Genomic DNA, 17,518 nt, shown 5'->3' on the forward strand with positions numbered 1-17,518 from the left:
CTGCTTCTACATCACTGCCTCTTTAGCCCCGCCCACTGATTCTACATCACTGCCTCTTTAGCCCCGCCCACCGACTCACGCATGTAGTGTAAATAACAAGAGAGGCAAACGCTGGTCTATGCAGAAACCAAACAATAAAGATGCTCCGAAGACAACAAGATGCTGTTCATTGCCAAGCTGTGGAAAAACACAGTGTTTGCATCGCCTTCCTTCTGATCCCAACGTTAGGAAAGAGTAGATGAACTATTTTTAATGAAGTTCCAGATCACGGCAGTAAGAGCTTGGTCCTTTTTTCACTTCATTTCTGCGGATTTGTTTGCAAACAAGGCACAATTCAACGCAGGATTTTCAGAAAGATTGAAACTAAAAGACGATGATGTGCGACTATATTGGATCCGACAGTAATGTTGCACCACACAAGTGTGAGTAACTGTTTTTATTACGTGCTCACTATTGCTTTGTCTGTTATTACAGATCATTTGATATGTACTGAGTATTTATGCTTTTTTAACCTAAAACACAGCAATGTCCATCTATGAAGGATGTTAGCCAATCATAGCATTTACTTCTGAGTTGACGATCCACCACACCTATTCAAACAGAGCGTTCTGATGAGGGCATCAAAACAGGACAGAAAATAGCCTATTATTTCTGAATTATGATGTTTTTTGATGTAAAAATCTTGATAACATTATAAGCGGACATTAGAACAGTACAAAATAATAAAAAAAAGGCAGTTCATGACCCCTTTAAACGCACACAATAGCAGATGAAAAGAATGGCTGAGCCTGTTACAAACTGCTGGCACACCTTTCATGCTGTGTGTGTGTGTGTGTTGTTTTCATGTTTAGCTGGTTTAATGTTGGAATAATAGTTTTAATTGCTGTGTGTGCCGGGTCACAGTGTGTGTGTGTGATTTTCAGACGACTTGCGTGTGATGTGTGTGTGTGTGTGTGTGTGTGTGTGTGTGTGTGTGTGTGTGTGTGTGTGTGTGTGTGAGAGAGAGAGAGAGAGAGCTGTTGAATGTACTGGGTCTCTCTCAAAATCACCAGCATTACCTTCTTTGTTCGTTTTGCACTTAGCCATAACAGAGAGACACAGCATAAGGGCTTGAATATAAGTAAAATAAGCTGTGGATGTGGATGATAAGTCCAGATAGTTAGTGGTTAACTCAGCTATAGGATGAAGGAGGTTTTTACTCCTCGATGGCAGCTGAAGGGTGGAGGGTTCCAGGTTTTACAGGACTTCATCATCATCATCTGTCACTCTGGGTAGGTGCTCATTGTGGATCATCAGAGCAGGAGAATCTCCTCTGTATGTTTGAGAAATGATTGTGCACTTTTTCTCCCTATGAAGCCTTCTGTTTCATATTTGATACACAAAGGCCTCTAAATGATCAACATGAACAAAACTTTGTTGTTAAACCTGTTTCACACATTCTGTCGTCTGATTGATAGTTTAGAGTTAATTATCACATCAAAGCTCTTTTAGTATAATTGTACAAATGTCCACTTTCAGCTTGTGCTTCATGTGTCTTTTTGCTGTCAAATCTTTATTGTTTTTTATCAAGTAAACTTAAGAATAACTTTTATTAGTATTTCAAGATGAACACTTACTGGACTCAAGCAACTTAGGTTTGCTTGATTATTTTTGAGAAAAATCATGATTAATATATATAATTTTATATTATTTGATATATAATATAAAAATATGATCATCAGGCTTTTGAGGAACGTTTATTTGTTTGTCTTTCAATCATCATTGTATTGCATTGCATTATATGTTTTGCTCATCAAACTAAGTATTTAAATCTCATCTTACTAATACTATTGGAGATATAGAGTGACGACTGATATTTATATAATTTTATGTAAGTATCTGCTGTACTGTTATAAAGATCACATGATTTACATTACAAATGGTCAGATTTAAATCTTTTTGTCCATAAAAATATTGGCACCAAATTGCATAGGCTATTTTTTGCTCAGTTTGGGCCTCTGAATAAAAAGGTGTTTTTTCTTCCATATGGTCACTATATTATGAGGCTGAGCCATAAAAGCCTGATGGATCAAATATGATACTCAACAAAAACACTTGTGCAAGCTTCTTTGTTTAAATTTTGATTTTTGTCTGACTTTTATTTCATATGTTAGTCTTTAAAGGGTTAAACGTGTGTGTGTGTGTGTGTGTGTGTGGCACAAGGTGTTAAAATAATTTTGGCAATTTCATGTTTGTCTTATGATGAAATTGTATTTCATAAGTGTTATTTGTCTTTATATCAGCCATCAGACACCCTGATCTCTAAATGGGCATCACGTTTTGGAAAATCCAAATCCAGACGCTGAACTGAGTTTGTGTTTTTGTTTGTTCACAAGTCACAAGTCTCAGTCTAGCACATAGCATGGTGTTTATTTATTTATTTATTTTAAATATATATTTTTTGATGAACCTAGCTGTATAGAGAAGTTATGATGAAGTGCTGGGTTGAGACCACGAGCAGTTCTGTCTTGGCAAGTTTGAGTTGAAGATGATGGTCCTTCATCCAGCCAGAAATGTCTGTCAGACAGGCTGCAATGCGAACAGCTACTGTCGGATCATCTGGTTGGAATGAGAAGTAGAGTTGAGTGTCATCAGCATAGCAGTGATAGGAAAAGCCATGCTTCTGAATGACAGATCCTAATGATGACATGTAGATGGAGAAGAGAAGTGGTCCAAGCACTGAGCCCTGAGGAACCCCAGTAGCAAGAAGTTGTGACTTGGAAATCTCACCCCTCCAAGACACCCTGAAAGACCTACCTGAGAGGTTAGACTTGAACCACTGGAGTGCGGTTCCTGAGATGCTCAACTTTATGAGGGTGGACAGGAGGATCTGGTGGTTAACTGTGTCAAAAGCAGCAGACAGATCCAACAAGATGAGTACTGAGGATTTGGAAGCTGCTCTTGCCAACCTCAGGGCTTCAGTAACCGAGAGCAGGGCAGTCTCCGTTGAGTGGCCGCTTTTGAAGCCAGATTGCTTGTTGTCCAGGAGGTTGTTCTGTGCAAGAAACATAGAGAGTTGGTTGAACACAACTTGCTCAAGTGCCTTTGCAATAAATGGAAGAAGGAAGAAGAGAGGAGAAGGTTTTGATAAGTGTGCGAGAGTCAGACCAATGGTTAATTCTGTTGTGGTAATATGTCGTTTTAGCAGTGGAGACATTTGCAGAGAAGGAAGAGAGGAGAAACTGATACACACTAAGGTCAGTAGAATTTTTTTATTTGCACCACTTCCTCTCTGCAGCCCTGAGTTTAGAGCGATGTTCACGGAGAACATCGGATGGCCAAGGGGCAGAGGGGGAAGTGCGTGCTGGTTTGGTCTGGATGAAAGGGGGCAAAAGTTGTCTAAGCAAGATGTTAGAGTGGAGCAAAGAGTATCAGTAGCAGTATTAGTGTCCAGTGCTGAAAACTGAGAGGGTGGAGGAAGTGAGGATGAAACCATAGAGGATAGGCGAAAGGGAGAGTGTGAGCGTAGGTGACCTGCAGAGGAGTGTGTGTTGTGTCCGGAGTCAGTCTGAGGTTAGAAGTGATGAGGAAGTGGTCTGAGGTGTGCAACGGAGTAACTAAAGTGTTGTCAGTGGCGCAGTAGTGTGTGTAGATAAGGTCTAGTCAGTTAGCTGATTTGTGAGTAGTCATAGTAGACACTCGCTTGAGGTCGAATGAGGCAAGCAGAGTGTTGAAGTCAGCAGCCTGGGGCTTTTCTAGGTGGATGTTGAAGTCACTGAGTAGTTGCAGAGGAGTACCGTCATCAGGGAAGTTTGAGAGTAACACATCCAGCTCCTTCAAGAAGTTACCCAGTTGAGTTTGGGGTCGATAAATAACTACAAAGTGGATTTGAACAGGGTGGGTAATAGTAATTGTGTGTGATTGAAATGAACTGATGCCAGTAAGAGATGGTAGAGGATCAAATTTCCATTCATTTGAGATAAGTAGACCAGTACCTCCACCCCTCCCAATCGGGTGAGGGGTGTGGGAAAAAGTGGAATTAGTGGAGAGGGCTGCAGGAGTGGCAGTGTCCTCAGGTTTGATCCAGGTCTCAGTTACCATGAGGTTGAGACTTGAATGCAGCAATAGATAAAATAAAGTCTGCTTTGTTTACAGCAGTCTGGCAGTTCCAAAGACCAATTGGAATAGAGAGTAAAGTAGTAGAGGACATAGGGACAGTAAGCAGAAGTAATCAAATCAAAAGGTCAGGTCGGGTCATAGATGTGTCATGGCGACACATCTATGTTTATATGTTTGCTGTGCAAAGTATTTTCTATGCAACATTTTTCCTTAGGTTGACACATTATAAGGCTAGATTTACACTTTTTATAAGACTATATTTTAGATTAATGCCAGAAATCTCTTTAAGTTGATCCTTTAGCATTTTGCTTAATATATATATTTAACCAGCTATGTCGTCCTCAGACTAACCGTGATGTCAGACCACTGGGAGCTTGTAGGAAAAAGGAGAGGTTGCAACATGTTCAGGTGTTTCTTAATGTCAACATCAAATCATATTTCACCCTATTAAACTTCTCCTTTATTCCTGGACTGCTCTTATTGTGAATGATTCATCAGTGCAGGTTATTCTAAAGAAAAAGTAACTTGCTCCACTAATACACCAAAGCGATGTGGAACAAACACACTTATTCTAGTGTGGTAACACACCTTGCAGTATTGCTTATTATGTATTTGTCATTTTTATATTACGTCAAATCCAGTTTTACAAATGTAGGCGATCTAGGTTTTGGCATGACTTCAAATCTGCCAACATGTCATGATGATAAAGTTGAGATGTTGCGCACTGTCTGACTTTTGCTCCGTGTGCAAAGGTCAAAGTTGTACTTTAAGTCTCAGGAACATCTAAGGGGACAAATATGATCTAAATCGCACATTTGTATTCTTTGTCTCTTCAGTCCCAGACCATGAACTACGTGGGTCAGCTGGCAGAGACGGTGTTTGTGACCGTGAAGGAACTGTATCGCGGTCTGAATCCGGCCACGCTCACCGGCGGCATCGACGTCATCGTGGTTCGCCAGCCTGATGGCAGCTACCAGTGCTCACCGTTTCACGTGCGCTTCGGGAAACTCGGAGTCCTGCGGTCCAAAGAGAAAGTGGTGAGGTGGAAATGTGTTAAACTGAAGTTACCTACCATCAGTCACTAGTTATTAGTGCAAGTTAGTTGTTATGTGACAGCTGTGTTTATGATCTGTCCCGCTCAGATTGAGCAACCGATTAGTTAAAGCTGTCGTGCTTGTCTGACAGAATGTTCCTCTTTCTCAGAACTAACCAAGCTTAAACACTAGAGCATGGGTAGAACATCTTGTTAGCAGGAAATAGTTACTAGGATGTGCAAGTGCTTTCATAAATGTGTCAAAAACACGGCTAGCGCATTTGATCAGATTTATGACTATTAAAAATGAAAAACATGGGAAACACATTTTGTTAGATCGTGATGACTGTCAAGTTTCCATTTAACAGCTGTGGCATTACATTTAACTGAATGAAATTTCTCTTTTTTTTACAGCAAATTTAACGGCAGTCATATTATAATTTAACAGCAGTGGAATTTTAACTTAAATTTAACTTTAGTTATTTTTTTTATTTTACAGCAAATTGAATGGCAGTCATATTTCATTTAACAGCAGTGGAATTTTAACCTAATTAAATTTAACTTGAGTTAATTCATTTTTATTTTACAGCAAATTGAATGGCAGTCATATTTCATTTAACAGCAGTGGAATTTTAACCTAATTAAATTTAACTTGAGTTAATTCATTTTTATTTTACAGCAAATTGAATGGCAGTCATATTTCATTTAACAGCAGTGGAATTTTAACCTAATTAAATTTAACTTGAGTTAATTCATTTTTATTTTACAGCAAATTTAATCATATTTTCATTCAGCAGCAATTACGTTTCACTTAACTTGTAAAATAATACTGCTAAATAAAAAATATGCATTGCATTAAATTTGCTGTCAAATTAAATTGTTCAATTAAGTTAAATAAAATTCCACTGTTGTTAAATGAAAATAGTTCTGCCATTGAATTTGCTGTAAAATAACAAAATTTTAAATGATAAATTAAATTGTTTAATTAAAGTAAATTTAATTAAGTTAAAATGCCATTGCTGTTAAATGAAAACTTGACTGCTATTCAATTAATAAAAAATAATTATTAATGATTTATTTTATTTAAATTTAATGCAGTTATATTTTCATTCAACACCAATTGCATTTAATTTAGCTTAATTAGATTGAATTGAATTAAACTTAATTTAACAGTTTAAATCTTATAATTTTTTTAATAATTTAATGGCAGTCATATTTTGATTTAATAGCAATGAAATTTAATTTAACATAACTGAACTTCATTTAATTTAACATTTAATTTTATTTTACAGCCAATTTAATGCATATTTTCATTCAAAAATATTATTTTAATTGCATTTTCTTAATGTTTACTTATAATGTTTGTCAAATCTTGTTGCACGATGTGTTTCATGGCCATTTCTACTCTTTCTAACCATTACAATTAATAAATGTTTTTTTTTTGCATCTGTACTTTTAAGTCTTCTATATGTAATAGACCTCTGCGAATCGGCATACTCCATTCTGTGTACAGAATCTGTGTTGCTATGTAAATGTGGGCGTGTGTATGTTAATGAGCTCATGAATAATGAATGAGGCTTGAGTGTTTCAATCGTTTCTATTTCAAATAAGTGAAGAAAATCTTATTTCCCTCATTAGTTGGTTGGTTTTTAGAATTCGTATTTCTAAGCCAGCAAACCGGAGACATGCTGCTCCTCGTTCAGGTCGTATAACGCTGTATTCGTCCCTCCACAGGTGGATATTGAGATCAATGGAGAGCCTGTGAGCCTGCATATGAAGCTGGGAGATAACGGAGAGGCGTTCTTCGTGGAGGAGAACGAGGATTTTGAGGTCTGTCCAGATGAATGTGAGTTCTCCAGTCTCTCCTGTAATGTTCTGCTGTGGTTTTCACGATACTCTCTCTGTGTCGGTCTCAGACGAGGGTTCCCGCTCACCTCTGCACCTCTCCGATCCCCACCGATGTCCCAGAAGTGTCTGAGGTGATCGAGTCTCTCTCCAGCGCCGCATCTTCCTCCAACCGCCGCAAAAAACGCCGCAGGAAACGGGCGCGTTCAGACACGCATGTGCATGAGGATGCCAGCTCATCCTCAGACGAGAAAGAAAGTCTAGATCAGGATGTCCTCAAGGAGGAGTCGCTTTTGGCAGCAAGGTTAGAGGTTTACTAAGGTTAATGTACATTTACTTTTCCAGAAAATTCTGAAATTGTCTGAAAGATTGTTGGCGAAGCTCTAGCTCACGAGGGCCAGTTACAACTTATGCACGGCTAAATATTTTTGCATTGCACCATTAAACCTAGTTGAAACGTAACTGTACTAAACTAAATACTTATGGACGCCTCCGACTAGGAGTAATATTTGGAATATAATAACAGACAGACTGAACTGCATTAATAAACTCGTGTTTTACCTGACAAACTTCAATCCTTTAGACACAACACAAACCAGACCTAAACAGCACATCAAATAAATAAATGTCATTTCTGATAATTGTTTGGTATCAGTATTTTATTTATCCTAATTCATTTCAAATACAGTTTTTGAATGTTATTCACATATAAAAATATCTATGTATGTTATTCATGATTTTTAAGTTGTACCGTTTTTACCGTTAGTTGCAAAATAAGTTAGAATCAAAAACTGAAATTCACAGCATTTCAAAACAACTTCTGCTTACTTATTTGAAAGCTACTATTGGATCATTGCTGGTAAACGTCATATTATGCGACTACGCATTACTTTTAATAGAGCTTGCAACATACTAGCTACGTTTTGCATTTAGAACAAATGTTGCAACCAAATTAAATATGCACAGTTAAAAATGTTGCGACATTTCATGTGATTTTACAGTAAAATGCTGGTAAATGTAAAGTCATCTTATTTTTTACAGGACAGTTCTGATCTATGGAAGTCAGTGGCTACTAGCAGCTGTTTGGTTACCAACATTATTCAAAATATCTCACACGCTAAAAATGGTTACCAGAACTGTACTGTAAAAAAATACGGTAGCAACATTTTAAGTTTTACAGATTAAACTTAAATTTACAGTAAAAGAAATTGTATATTTCGTTAACAAAGTTTATCACAAGTAACTTTTCCACAAGTTGAGGTAAATACTAATAAATAGTATATACAATAGTATATACAATTGTATATACAAATAGTATATATAATAAACACAAATACAAAACACCATCACGGTAACACATGACACTAAAATAATGCACTAAACATTCATTTAACAACATAAGATGTAGGATAAAACCCTAGTGTAGTACATACTGAGAAGAAAGAGTTATTTCAATGAAAAACCATCAAATGTAAACGGTTACAGAGATTTCTGGAAATGTCAATTTACCGTTTTTCACTGTAAATAATTTGGGCGAACTGTCCCTTTAAGAAGTTCCGTCACGTTTGTGTTTTTGCTCTCGTCAGTAAGTCTGTGTACTACTCTCTGTCGGAGGAACTCTACGAGGAACCGTCTGGAGCTCAGAACAGAGATGTTCATCCTCACTCTGAAGGAGAGTGTTCTGTGAATGAGAGGTAGTTATAGATCTTTGAGCTGTGTAGTTCGGCCCATTTGTTCTCTTTCTCTGCTGGTATTATGGATCTCTAAAGGATATCTACTTGTGTTGTCTCTGTCTGTAGTGTGTTCTTCAGCCGTCCCTCCTCTCCTAAGAGTGATTCAGAGTTGTGTAAGCCGCAGGAGTCTCTAGGGCCTCAGATGCAGTGGAACTGGGGCGCTTTTCCCAAGGTAAATGCATACTGCATGCATACAGCTTTCGTCGCGGATAACATCACTCCAGAATGTTCCAAAACCAAGTGAGCTGCCTTCCTAGGCGGTATTTTTCGACATCATATGTCTGCTCTGAACAAGGCTGTTATAATAAAGCAATAAGCCGCAAGAAGCCGTGGTTTACAGTGAATTTATAACAGCTGAGGGGCGTTGTTAGGCACGACGCGAAGCGAAATAAAGTGAAAATAAAGTGTAATGATATTAATAAAAAACGAATTCTTCCACCAAACAATGTAGTTCCTCAGAAACAGTTGTGGTTCCAACAAAGTGGTTGTCGAGTAACACACAGAAGTAAACAAAGGTGTATGTTTGTAGAGTAAGTTACAACAGCTTCGAACGTGGCTCAGCCAATCAGAATCAAGGACCGGAACTCTCCGATTTATAAAACTAGATTATTACATTTTCTGAAGAGCGTTTGAGTGATGTTTGCTTGTGCAAAACTCACTGTCTGATGTGAAAAAGTCCACCCAGTTTGGGTTCCTCATTCAGTGGAAGTCTGTGGGAGTTTTTGTATCAATCCCAGAATGCACTGCATTCAGCTGAGTCAACAACAAAAAAACACCCAAGATGCTAGAGATTTTTTTTCAGTGTTTTATTTATTATTGATAGAAAATAGACTATTAAAAGTTCAGTCGTTTTGTGTTCACAGTATTTTCTGTGCTTGTTAACTTGCTGTTAGACTATTTGAGCTCTGTTTATCATTGATATACTGTTAAAGTTTTTGTTCAAATTTTGAATAAGAATTTCTTTTTATATTTTGTTTCACATTAATTTTAAAGTTTTAGTCTTTTGTGTTTTTGTCATTTTTATTAGTTTTTTTATGTCTATATAGTTTTTTATTAATTTTTATTTATTAGTTTTAGTTTATTTAGTTTTAGTTATTTTAGTACATCAAGTTAAACTGAATGAAAATAAGAAATGATGCCTTGGCATCTAACTGAAGTAAAATAAGTTTACATTTTTTATATTTTATTTTATTTCAGTTTTTCAGTATTTAAAATAACTTTTTTATGGTTTTAAAAAAGTTTATGGTCAGTAAGAATTTTACAAAAAATAAAAGAATAGTTTTATTCAGCAAGAATGCATTAAATTGATCAAAAGTGACATTAAAGACATATTACTAAACATTTCTGTTTCAAATAAAAGCTGTTCGTTTCATCAAAGAATCCTGGGAAAATATTTATCTCAATTCCACAAAATTATAAAACCGTTTTTTTTTTTCAACATTGATAATAATCAGAAATGCAGCAAATCAGCATATTAGAATGATTTCTGAAGATCATGTGGCACTGAAGACTGGTTTCAAAATTCAGATTTGATCACAGAAATCAATTACATTTGAACAGATATTCACATAGAAAATAGTTATTTTAAATTGCAATAATATTTCACAATATTGCTTTGGTGATCAGAAGAGACTTCTTTCAAAATCATTTAAAAAAATCTTTCCGACCCCAAACTTTGGAACAGTAGTGTACGAGGTTCCATTCATTAGGATGCTGCCTTATAAGGGCACAAAGCAGCTCACTCAGGGTTTCTTCTGCTTGTGTAGGTGTGTCAGGCGGAGAGGGATGAATCTGATTCGCTGCGAGACCCGCCCATCATGCCCTCTGACCACTCCCACTTCCGCACGATCCATCGACAAGCATCCATTGATGTGGACAGCACTGACTCTGCAGCGACGGTGACCGTAGTGAGACCCGAACCTCAGATTGGTACGACCAGCCCTCTTCCATTAGATGACACTCGTACAGTTGTTTCTTCTTCAGTTAACACACAACTGGACGTCAAGGTCACCGAAACGCATGTAGTGACTTTTCAGTCCGCAGACGACTCCTTCCCACAGGCCTGGACTGCACTGGAAAACAAAGAGACCAAAGACTTCAGTGTTAGCAGCACAGACAGTGACACTCAGACGTGTAATATAACCAGCTCTACTAACACAATGCATGGGACCAGTGCTGTCAGCAGTGCAGCTAGTTCAGACACCGTGGCTCATGTAGGAAGCCAAGAAACCGGTGATGAGAATAATGTCTCGGTCGCCTCCAAAATCCAAACCGTCACATTCGGTGAGACTGAAACAAATACAGTTATAGAAGCAGAAACGGAGGTCAACTCAGCGGACACAATCACCGTCAATCGCTCTGTGGGAGGCTCAGAGGAGGGGGCGGGATTAGAGACTTCACAGACCAATCAGAATGCTGACAGTGCTGAAGTGACACCAGCTCTGGAGTCCATCATCAAATCAGAGGATCCGGCGCTTCTTGAGTCCTCGAAAGCAACAGTCTCTCAGGACAAGAAGAAAGGTAGTGTTTACGTTATCTGTACTTATTCCAAAGCAGTAATTCAGCATTGAAAATGATTTGAACTGTAATTGTTCTTTTTCCTAGTCAAGCGGAATCATCATTTGGGACCATCTGATATCTATCTAGACGACCTCTCCAGGCTTGACCCTGAAGCTGCTGCCCTCTATTTTCCAAAGAGGTTAGAAGCTTTATTAGCCAACATGCTTTACCGATTTGTTATAAATAAATTAAACCAAAATATTTTTTTCTGCTTTTTGACACAATAAATAAATGATTGTAAATTCATTGAGTATATTATTATTATTATTATTATTATTATTATTATTAATAGCAAAAATAATAATAAAAATAAAATCTACATAAAATAAGTCTATTTTATTGTTTTGTTTTTGCTTTTTGACACAATAAATAAATGGTTGTAGCACTACAGCAATGAAAATATAATATTAATGGAGTATTATAATTGACACTTATGACTGGTTTTGTGGTCCAGGGTCACATATGGCTCTTGTTTTAGCTTTGTGGTCGATTTGTTTCAGGTATTATAACTGGGCTGTGGCGGCTCCAATGATTCTGTCAGTTCAGGCTTTCCAGAAGACTTTACCAAAGGTCAGAGATCTTTGATTACCGCTTCACTGACTAACCATTCAGACATAACGACTTGTTTTTCTGTCGTAGAGCACCATTGAGCAACTAGTCAAAGATAAGATGCCAAAAAAGTCTGGCCGCTGGTGGTTCTCCTGGAGGAGGAAAGAGCTGAACAACATTGCGGTAAAAACTCAATCTGAAACCATATCTAACAGTACAGAAATAAGTTTTAAGACATGAAACGAGCAACTCTGCTGTGCAATTTCCCTTTAAGAGACTGATAAGCCCAGTATCTGCTGACTGCGCCTGAGTATCTCTAATGCTGCATTGCACATTCATTTTTTTCTCATATTAGGGAAGTCAAAAGCCTGACGCAGAGGGGAATCAGCTTGAAGCATCTGCCGCTATCGCTGGACCATCTTCACTGAAGTAAGACGTGTGTTTGCATGCATGCAAAAAATGATGCACTCAGTATTTTTTCCTGATTATAAACTTTGACAGAAATAATTGAGAAGGATATTTGACAAACTATTTTAACTCGCATATTGTTGCATGCTAGTTTGTTGCAAGCCATGCACCAGCACAAAACACCCATAGTGCACAAAAATGAGTTCAGATTAAATAAAAAAAAAAAAAAAAAAAAATGTCAGTATAAAACTACAGGACAAATAAGAGCCATCTAAACTAAATCAAAACTTTGAATTGAATGCATCACATTTTAAAGCACTTTCTTCTCTTTGCACTAAATCTCATGCAACCAAAGTTTTTTAAAATATTGCATAATTGTGTAAGCTTATTATGAAAGTAGCATGTACAGATGGGCTTCCTCTCTTATCCAGAGAGCACTTGACCTTTGACACACTGAGTCTTTCTTCAGTTTAACACGATGAAAGGCAGTATTATCAAGACTACTGGCCGACTGTGCATTGCTTATTTGATCTTTGACCCAGTAAATCCATGATTTGCTGTTTTTGTTTTGTGTTTCTGTGTATGCAGGAGTTCTGTTGAACTCTCGAGTGATGAGGATGGCTCTGTCTCCATGAGGAAGAACAGTGAAGCGATGGACACAGCGCAGTGCATCAGTCAGATGTACCGCAAATCCCTCCGGCTGACCTCTGAGCAGATCGTAAGAGTCACGTCAACAGCATCATCATCATCTGTGTGTCGCAGAGTTCAGTCACCAGCAAGTCCTACTGTCTGGACATGAATTGAAAATTTATCTAGACATGCTTCCACGTCTAATTCAATTTCACCTCAAAAGAAATAAATAAGAAATAATATGTTGCATGTAGATAATATAAACCCTATTTTTAAGACCATTAATGCTCTTTTTATTACTGTGTTAAAGTAATGAGAGGGTTTTTTATGGAAGCTTGTTTCTGCCATGGGATAAAAAATAAAAAAGTCACAATTCTGACTGTTTTTCTCGCTTTTCTGAATTTATATCTATTTTTCTCACAATTGTGAGATATAAACTCAAACTTGCAAGACAAACGCAGAATTGTGAAATATAAACTTTCAATTCTGAGATTAAAGTCACAATTAATTTTTTTTCGTCCACAATAGCTTGTTTCTGCCACGGAATAAAAAATAAGGTAATTGCAACTTTTTATCTAGAAAATTTGCGAGACAAAAAATTGTGGGGGAAAAAAGTCAGAATTTTGAGCTAAAAAAAAGTTTAAATGACCTTTTTATTTTTTATTCTGTCATGGAAACTGCTGCCATATTTTTTTTTTTTTTTTTTCATTACAATAATGGTCATTTGGGTTGAAAATTTATGTAAATGTCACAATGCAAAAAAAAAAAAGCTTAACTGAAAATTTAAAAGAAATAATTTTAAATAATATTTTGCATGTATATAATGATGCTAGATAATATGAATTCATTACTACATTACAATAGTGAGTTTTTTGCATTACTTAACACTCCCAAATATAGGCTGCATTATTGAAAATACTACCTGAACATTTCTTACTGAACAGTTACTGTTCAATGTGCAATGGCTTAAAATAATTTCTGATATTTTCCTCTGTGTGTGTGTATGGCAGGAGAGTCTGAATCTGCGTGAAGGAGCTAATACGGTTGTGTTCAGTGTGACCACACAGTATCAGGGCACCTGCCGCTGTGAAGCCGCCATTTATCTGTGGAGCTACGACGACAAAATCATCATCTCAGACATCGATGGGACCATCACTAAGTGCGTCTCTCTGAATCTTTGCAGGATTTAGGTTAATATCTGTGACATTACGCTGATGGTTGTTCACCTTTCTCTCTGTATCAGGTCAGATGCTCTGGGGCACATTTTACCGCAGCTGGGGAAAGACTGGACTCATCATGGCATCGCCAAACTATATCACAAGATACATCAGTAAGAAACACACACGCTTTAATTCTCAAGTTTCTGATTTAATAAAACACTTCTTGTTCACTATAAATATGTGTAATTTTTAATATTTCGTTTTGACAGATACAGAAACAGTTTAAAGCGGCAGCAATGCAAATATAGTGCTTTTCACCTGCTTTTCACCTGAGATGCACTATAATTTAGGGGATGTCATGTAATTAATTACATTGATTGCAATTAATTGCATATCTATATTTGCTGAGAAAGTCCAACAGGCATTTGCTTTGTTGCGTCACATCTCACTATTTTATTTTCAGTGTTGTGCTATGAGCATAAACAGTTTTAAACTTTCAACCATTCTGTTCGGGCCTGTTTAGCTGTTTTTGAATTATGTTATGTGATTTATTTGCATAAATTAATTTATATAATTGATTTATTGACTGCCCTGTTAATACTTTTTTTTTCAGTAAGGATGCATTAAATTGATCAAAAGTAAAAGACATTTATAATGTTACAAAAGATTTATATTTCAAATAAATGCTTTTCTTTTGAACTTTCTATTCTTCAAAGAATTCTGAAAAATATTTTCAGCATTGATAATAATCAGAAATGTTTGTTGAGCAGCAAATCAGCATATTAGAATGATTCCTGAAGATCATGTGACACTGAAGACTGGAGTAATGATGCTGGAAATACAGCTTTGATCACAGAAATAAATTACATTTTAACATATAATCAAATAGAAAACTGTTATTTTAAATTGTAATAATATTTCACAATTTTTACTGTACTTTTGATCAAATAAATGCCTTGGTGAGCAGAAGAGACTTCTTTCAAAAACATTAAAAAAAACTACCAACCCCAAACGTTTGAATAGTAGTGTATTTATGAATAATTTTTGATATGGTTCTTCTCTTGCAGGAATGGTTATAAGTTCCTGTACTGTTCGGCTCGAGCTATAGGCATGGCAGACATCACTAAGGGTTACTTGCTGTGGGTAAATGATCAAGGAACGGTTCTACCAAAAGGGCCAGTGCTTCTGGCTCCCAGCAGCCTGTTCTCAGCCTTACACCGGTGAGCAGATACAGATCATTAATGTAGATCACAGCCATCTCTACCACTTCTGTTAATGTAAGTCTGTGTGTGTGTGTGTGTGTGTGTGTGGGGGAAATTTAGCCATCTCTCCCTTCAGCCTTTACCTTGTGTGTGTTCGTTCTCAGGGAGGTGATTGAGAAGAAGCCGGAGGTGTTTAAGATCGCCTGTCTCACTGATATCAGAGATCTGTTCAGTCCTGTCACACAGCCCTTCTACGCCGCCTTCGGCAACAGAACTAATGTGAGCTTTCCTTCAGTGTTACAAACATGTGCATCTCCCAGAAATGATGGGAAGGCCTGACTGTATTTTGCGCCTGTGTGTAGGATGCATATGCGTATAAGGAGGTGGGTGTACCTGAGACTCACATATTCACTGTGAACCCCAAAGGAGAACTCATACAAGAAAAGACCAAAGGAAACAAGTCCTCGTAAGTCACATCTCACACACACACAAACAAACACACACAGGATTCTTTGATGAATAGAAAGTTATTTGATTAATAAATATTATAGATGTCTTTAATGTCACTTTTGATCAATTTAATGCATCCTTGATGGAATTTATTTTTTATTTTTTACTGACCCCATACTTTTAAAATATAGTGTATCATATTTTCCACAAAAATAGTAAGCAGCAAATACTTTTTTTTTTAACATTGATAATAATAAGAAATGTTTCTGGAGTGTTTCAGATACTCTCATCTCAGCGAGCTGGTGGATCACTTCTTCCCCTTCATCTGTAAAGATCCAACCACGTCCTTCGACTGTCCCGAGTTCAGTCATTTCTCCTTCTGGAGAGAGCCGCTGCCTCCGCTGGACCTCGCTGACCTGATCTAGACACAAACCCTATCTGGAGTTCAGCTACACCTCTTTCTCAGCATTTCTTCTCATTGTCCTCTAATGTTTATATGAGCCGAATGTGTCTGTGCATTTACAGCCAAACCTGCTGTACACACACAACCCTGTGAATCTATGCAAACACAATGCTAATAGTATAACACTACACTGAGCATCTCTTTCTTCATCAGAATTGCCCAGAGAAGCACCTTTGACCCCACAGATAGAAACAAACACATTAAACTGTGCGAACGCCGCGTGTGCCTTCATATAAGCCCATGCACTGATCTGGGGTTCTCATGAATGTATGTTCATTTCAACTTCTCTGCCAAATAATGGCCTTTGACCGTTTCTAGTTTTTTTTAAAATTATTATTATTATTATTTGTGTTCCTTTTAAATAATTTTTACTATTACTTTGAGTGGTTACTGTAAGAGTGCGAGTTTGTTTTATCAGCTGAACTGTATTTTTATTTATTTTGAGCATTCAAATTGAGCTAAAACAAAGACAATCTGTATGTATTTGTCTTCCATTTGTTGAATTTAAAAGAAACAATACAAAAAAAACACTTTAAAGTTCACTCGACTGGACTTTCATATAGTTAGTGGTGTTTCCCAAAGTAAGCATCACCTGCTCCTTCATTAAATCCTTGCATCTTGCATACTTTATATAAGGATGCATCCAAACGGTGAGCTCTGATAAAAACATCCTGGTTAGTTTTATACTAATATCTGTACAGTAGTTGTGCAGTTCTGACATAAACAAGGAAATATCAACCAACAACGCTGTTCAAATAATATTACTGAAATATTGAATATTATATACTCATGTTAGTGTTATTTTTAGTTAGGTACACATCTGACTCTTTTTGACCAAAATAAAGAGATATTTTATTAATATTAATATTTTATTTTTATTTATTATAAAAAAATAACCCTCTTAACACTAGCATTCTCTGTTCTTTTTCTATTCTTTTGACTTGTTTTTCTTTTTACTCTATATATATATATATATTGTTGCCCTTTTGTTAGTTTTGATTGCTTCTATTGTCCTCATTTGTAAGTTGCTTTGGATAAAAGCGTCTGCTAAATGACTAAATGTAAACTACATGTTATAAATGCTTTGTTAAATAAAATGTTATTTATTAAATAATATATAACGAGAAATAATTATTAAATGACAACTACCTCAATTAAAATTAAAAGTTCTCATATAACAAAAGTATTTTTTTATGTTGACAATAACTGGCAAAAATATGTTGAAAATATATTGCTTGTATGTTTTTAATACAATATTAAATAATAAAATTAATAAAAATAAAATTTTATATTAGCAATTTATTTTCCTAAACTTTTTTTTGTAAGTTTTTCATATCAATAGAGACGTTTTATTAATTTTTTTCTTGTGTGGATTAAAATAAAAATAC

The 17,518-nt window shown here is 36.4% G+C and overlaps 1 protein-coding gene across 1 annotated transcript; it reads left to right on the forward strand.

Annotated features, from left to right (window-relative positions):
* Positions 1–1,190: 1,190 nt before the first annotated feature.
* On the forward strand, positions 1,191–17,021 carry LOC107690826 (phosphatidate phosphatase LPIN3-like). The gene is made up of 18 exons (XM_016489246.1): positions 1,191–1,271; positions 4,935–5,135; positions 6,866–6,961; positions 7,048–7,280; positions 8,563–8,670; positions 8,776–8,881; positions 10,476–11,229; positions 11,314–11,407; positions 11,769–11,838; positions 11,908–12,000; positions 12,173–12,246; positions 12,814–12,943; positions 13,866–14,014; positions 14,099–14,185; positions 15,083–15,235; positions 15,382–15,496; positions 15,580–15,683; positions 15,948–17,021. Exons 1-18 carry the CDS (start codon positions 1,206–1,208, stop codon positions 16,090–16,092), a joined length of 2,778 nt encoding a protein of 925 aa, XP_016344732.1. The 5' UTR covers positions 1,191–1,205; the 3' UTR covers positions 16,093–17,021.
* The last annotated feature ends 497 nt before the right edge of the window (positions 17,022–17,518 follow it).

Source organism: Sinocyclocheilus anshuiensis, unplaced genomic scaffold, assembly GCF_001515605.1.
Source record: "Sinocyclocheilus anshuiensis isolate Anshui unplaced genomic scaffold, SAMN03320099.WGS_v1.1 scaffold1753, whole genome shotgun sequence".
NCBI lineage: Eukaryota > Metazoa > Chordata > Actinopteri > Cypriniformes > Cyprinidae > Sinocyclocheilus > Sinocyclocheilus anshuiensis.

What these genes read in the sequence shown, in the direction of transcription:
- LOC107690826 (XM_016489246.1), top strand. Translation starts at nt 1,206, where the DNA reads ATGGCAGCTGAAGGGTGGAGGGTTCCAGGTTTTACAGGACTTCATCAT. An exon ending in AAGAGCTGAACAACATTGCG is followed by an intron (nt 12,001 to 12,172) that starts GTAAAAACTCAA and finishes TTCTCATATTAG; the next exon opens with GGAAGTCAAAAGCCTGACGC. An exon ending in CCTTCGGCAACAGAACTAAT is followed by an intron (nt 15,497 to 15,579) that starts GTGAGCTTTCCT and finishes GCCTGTGTGTAG; the next exon opens with GATGCATATGCGTATAAGGA.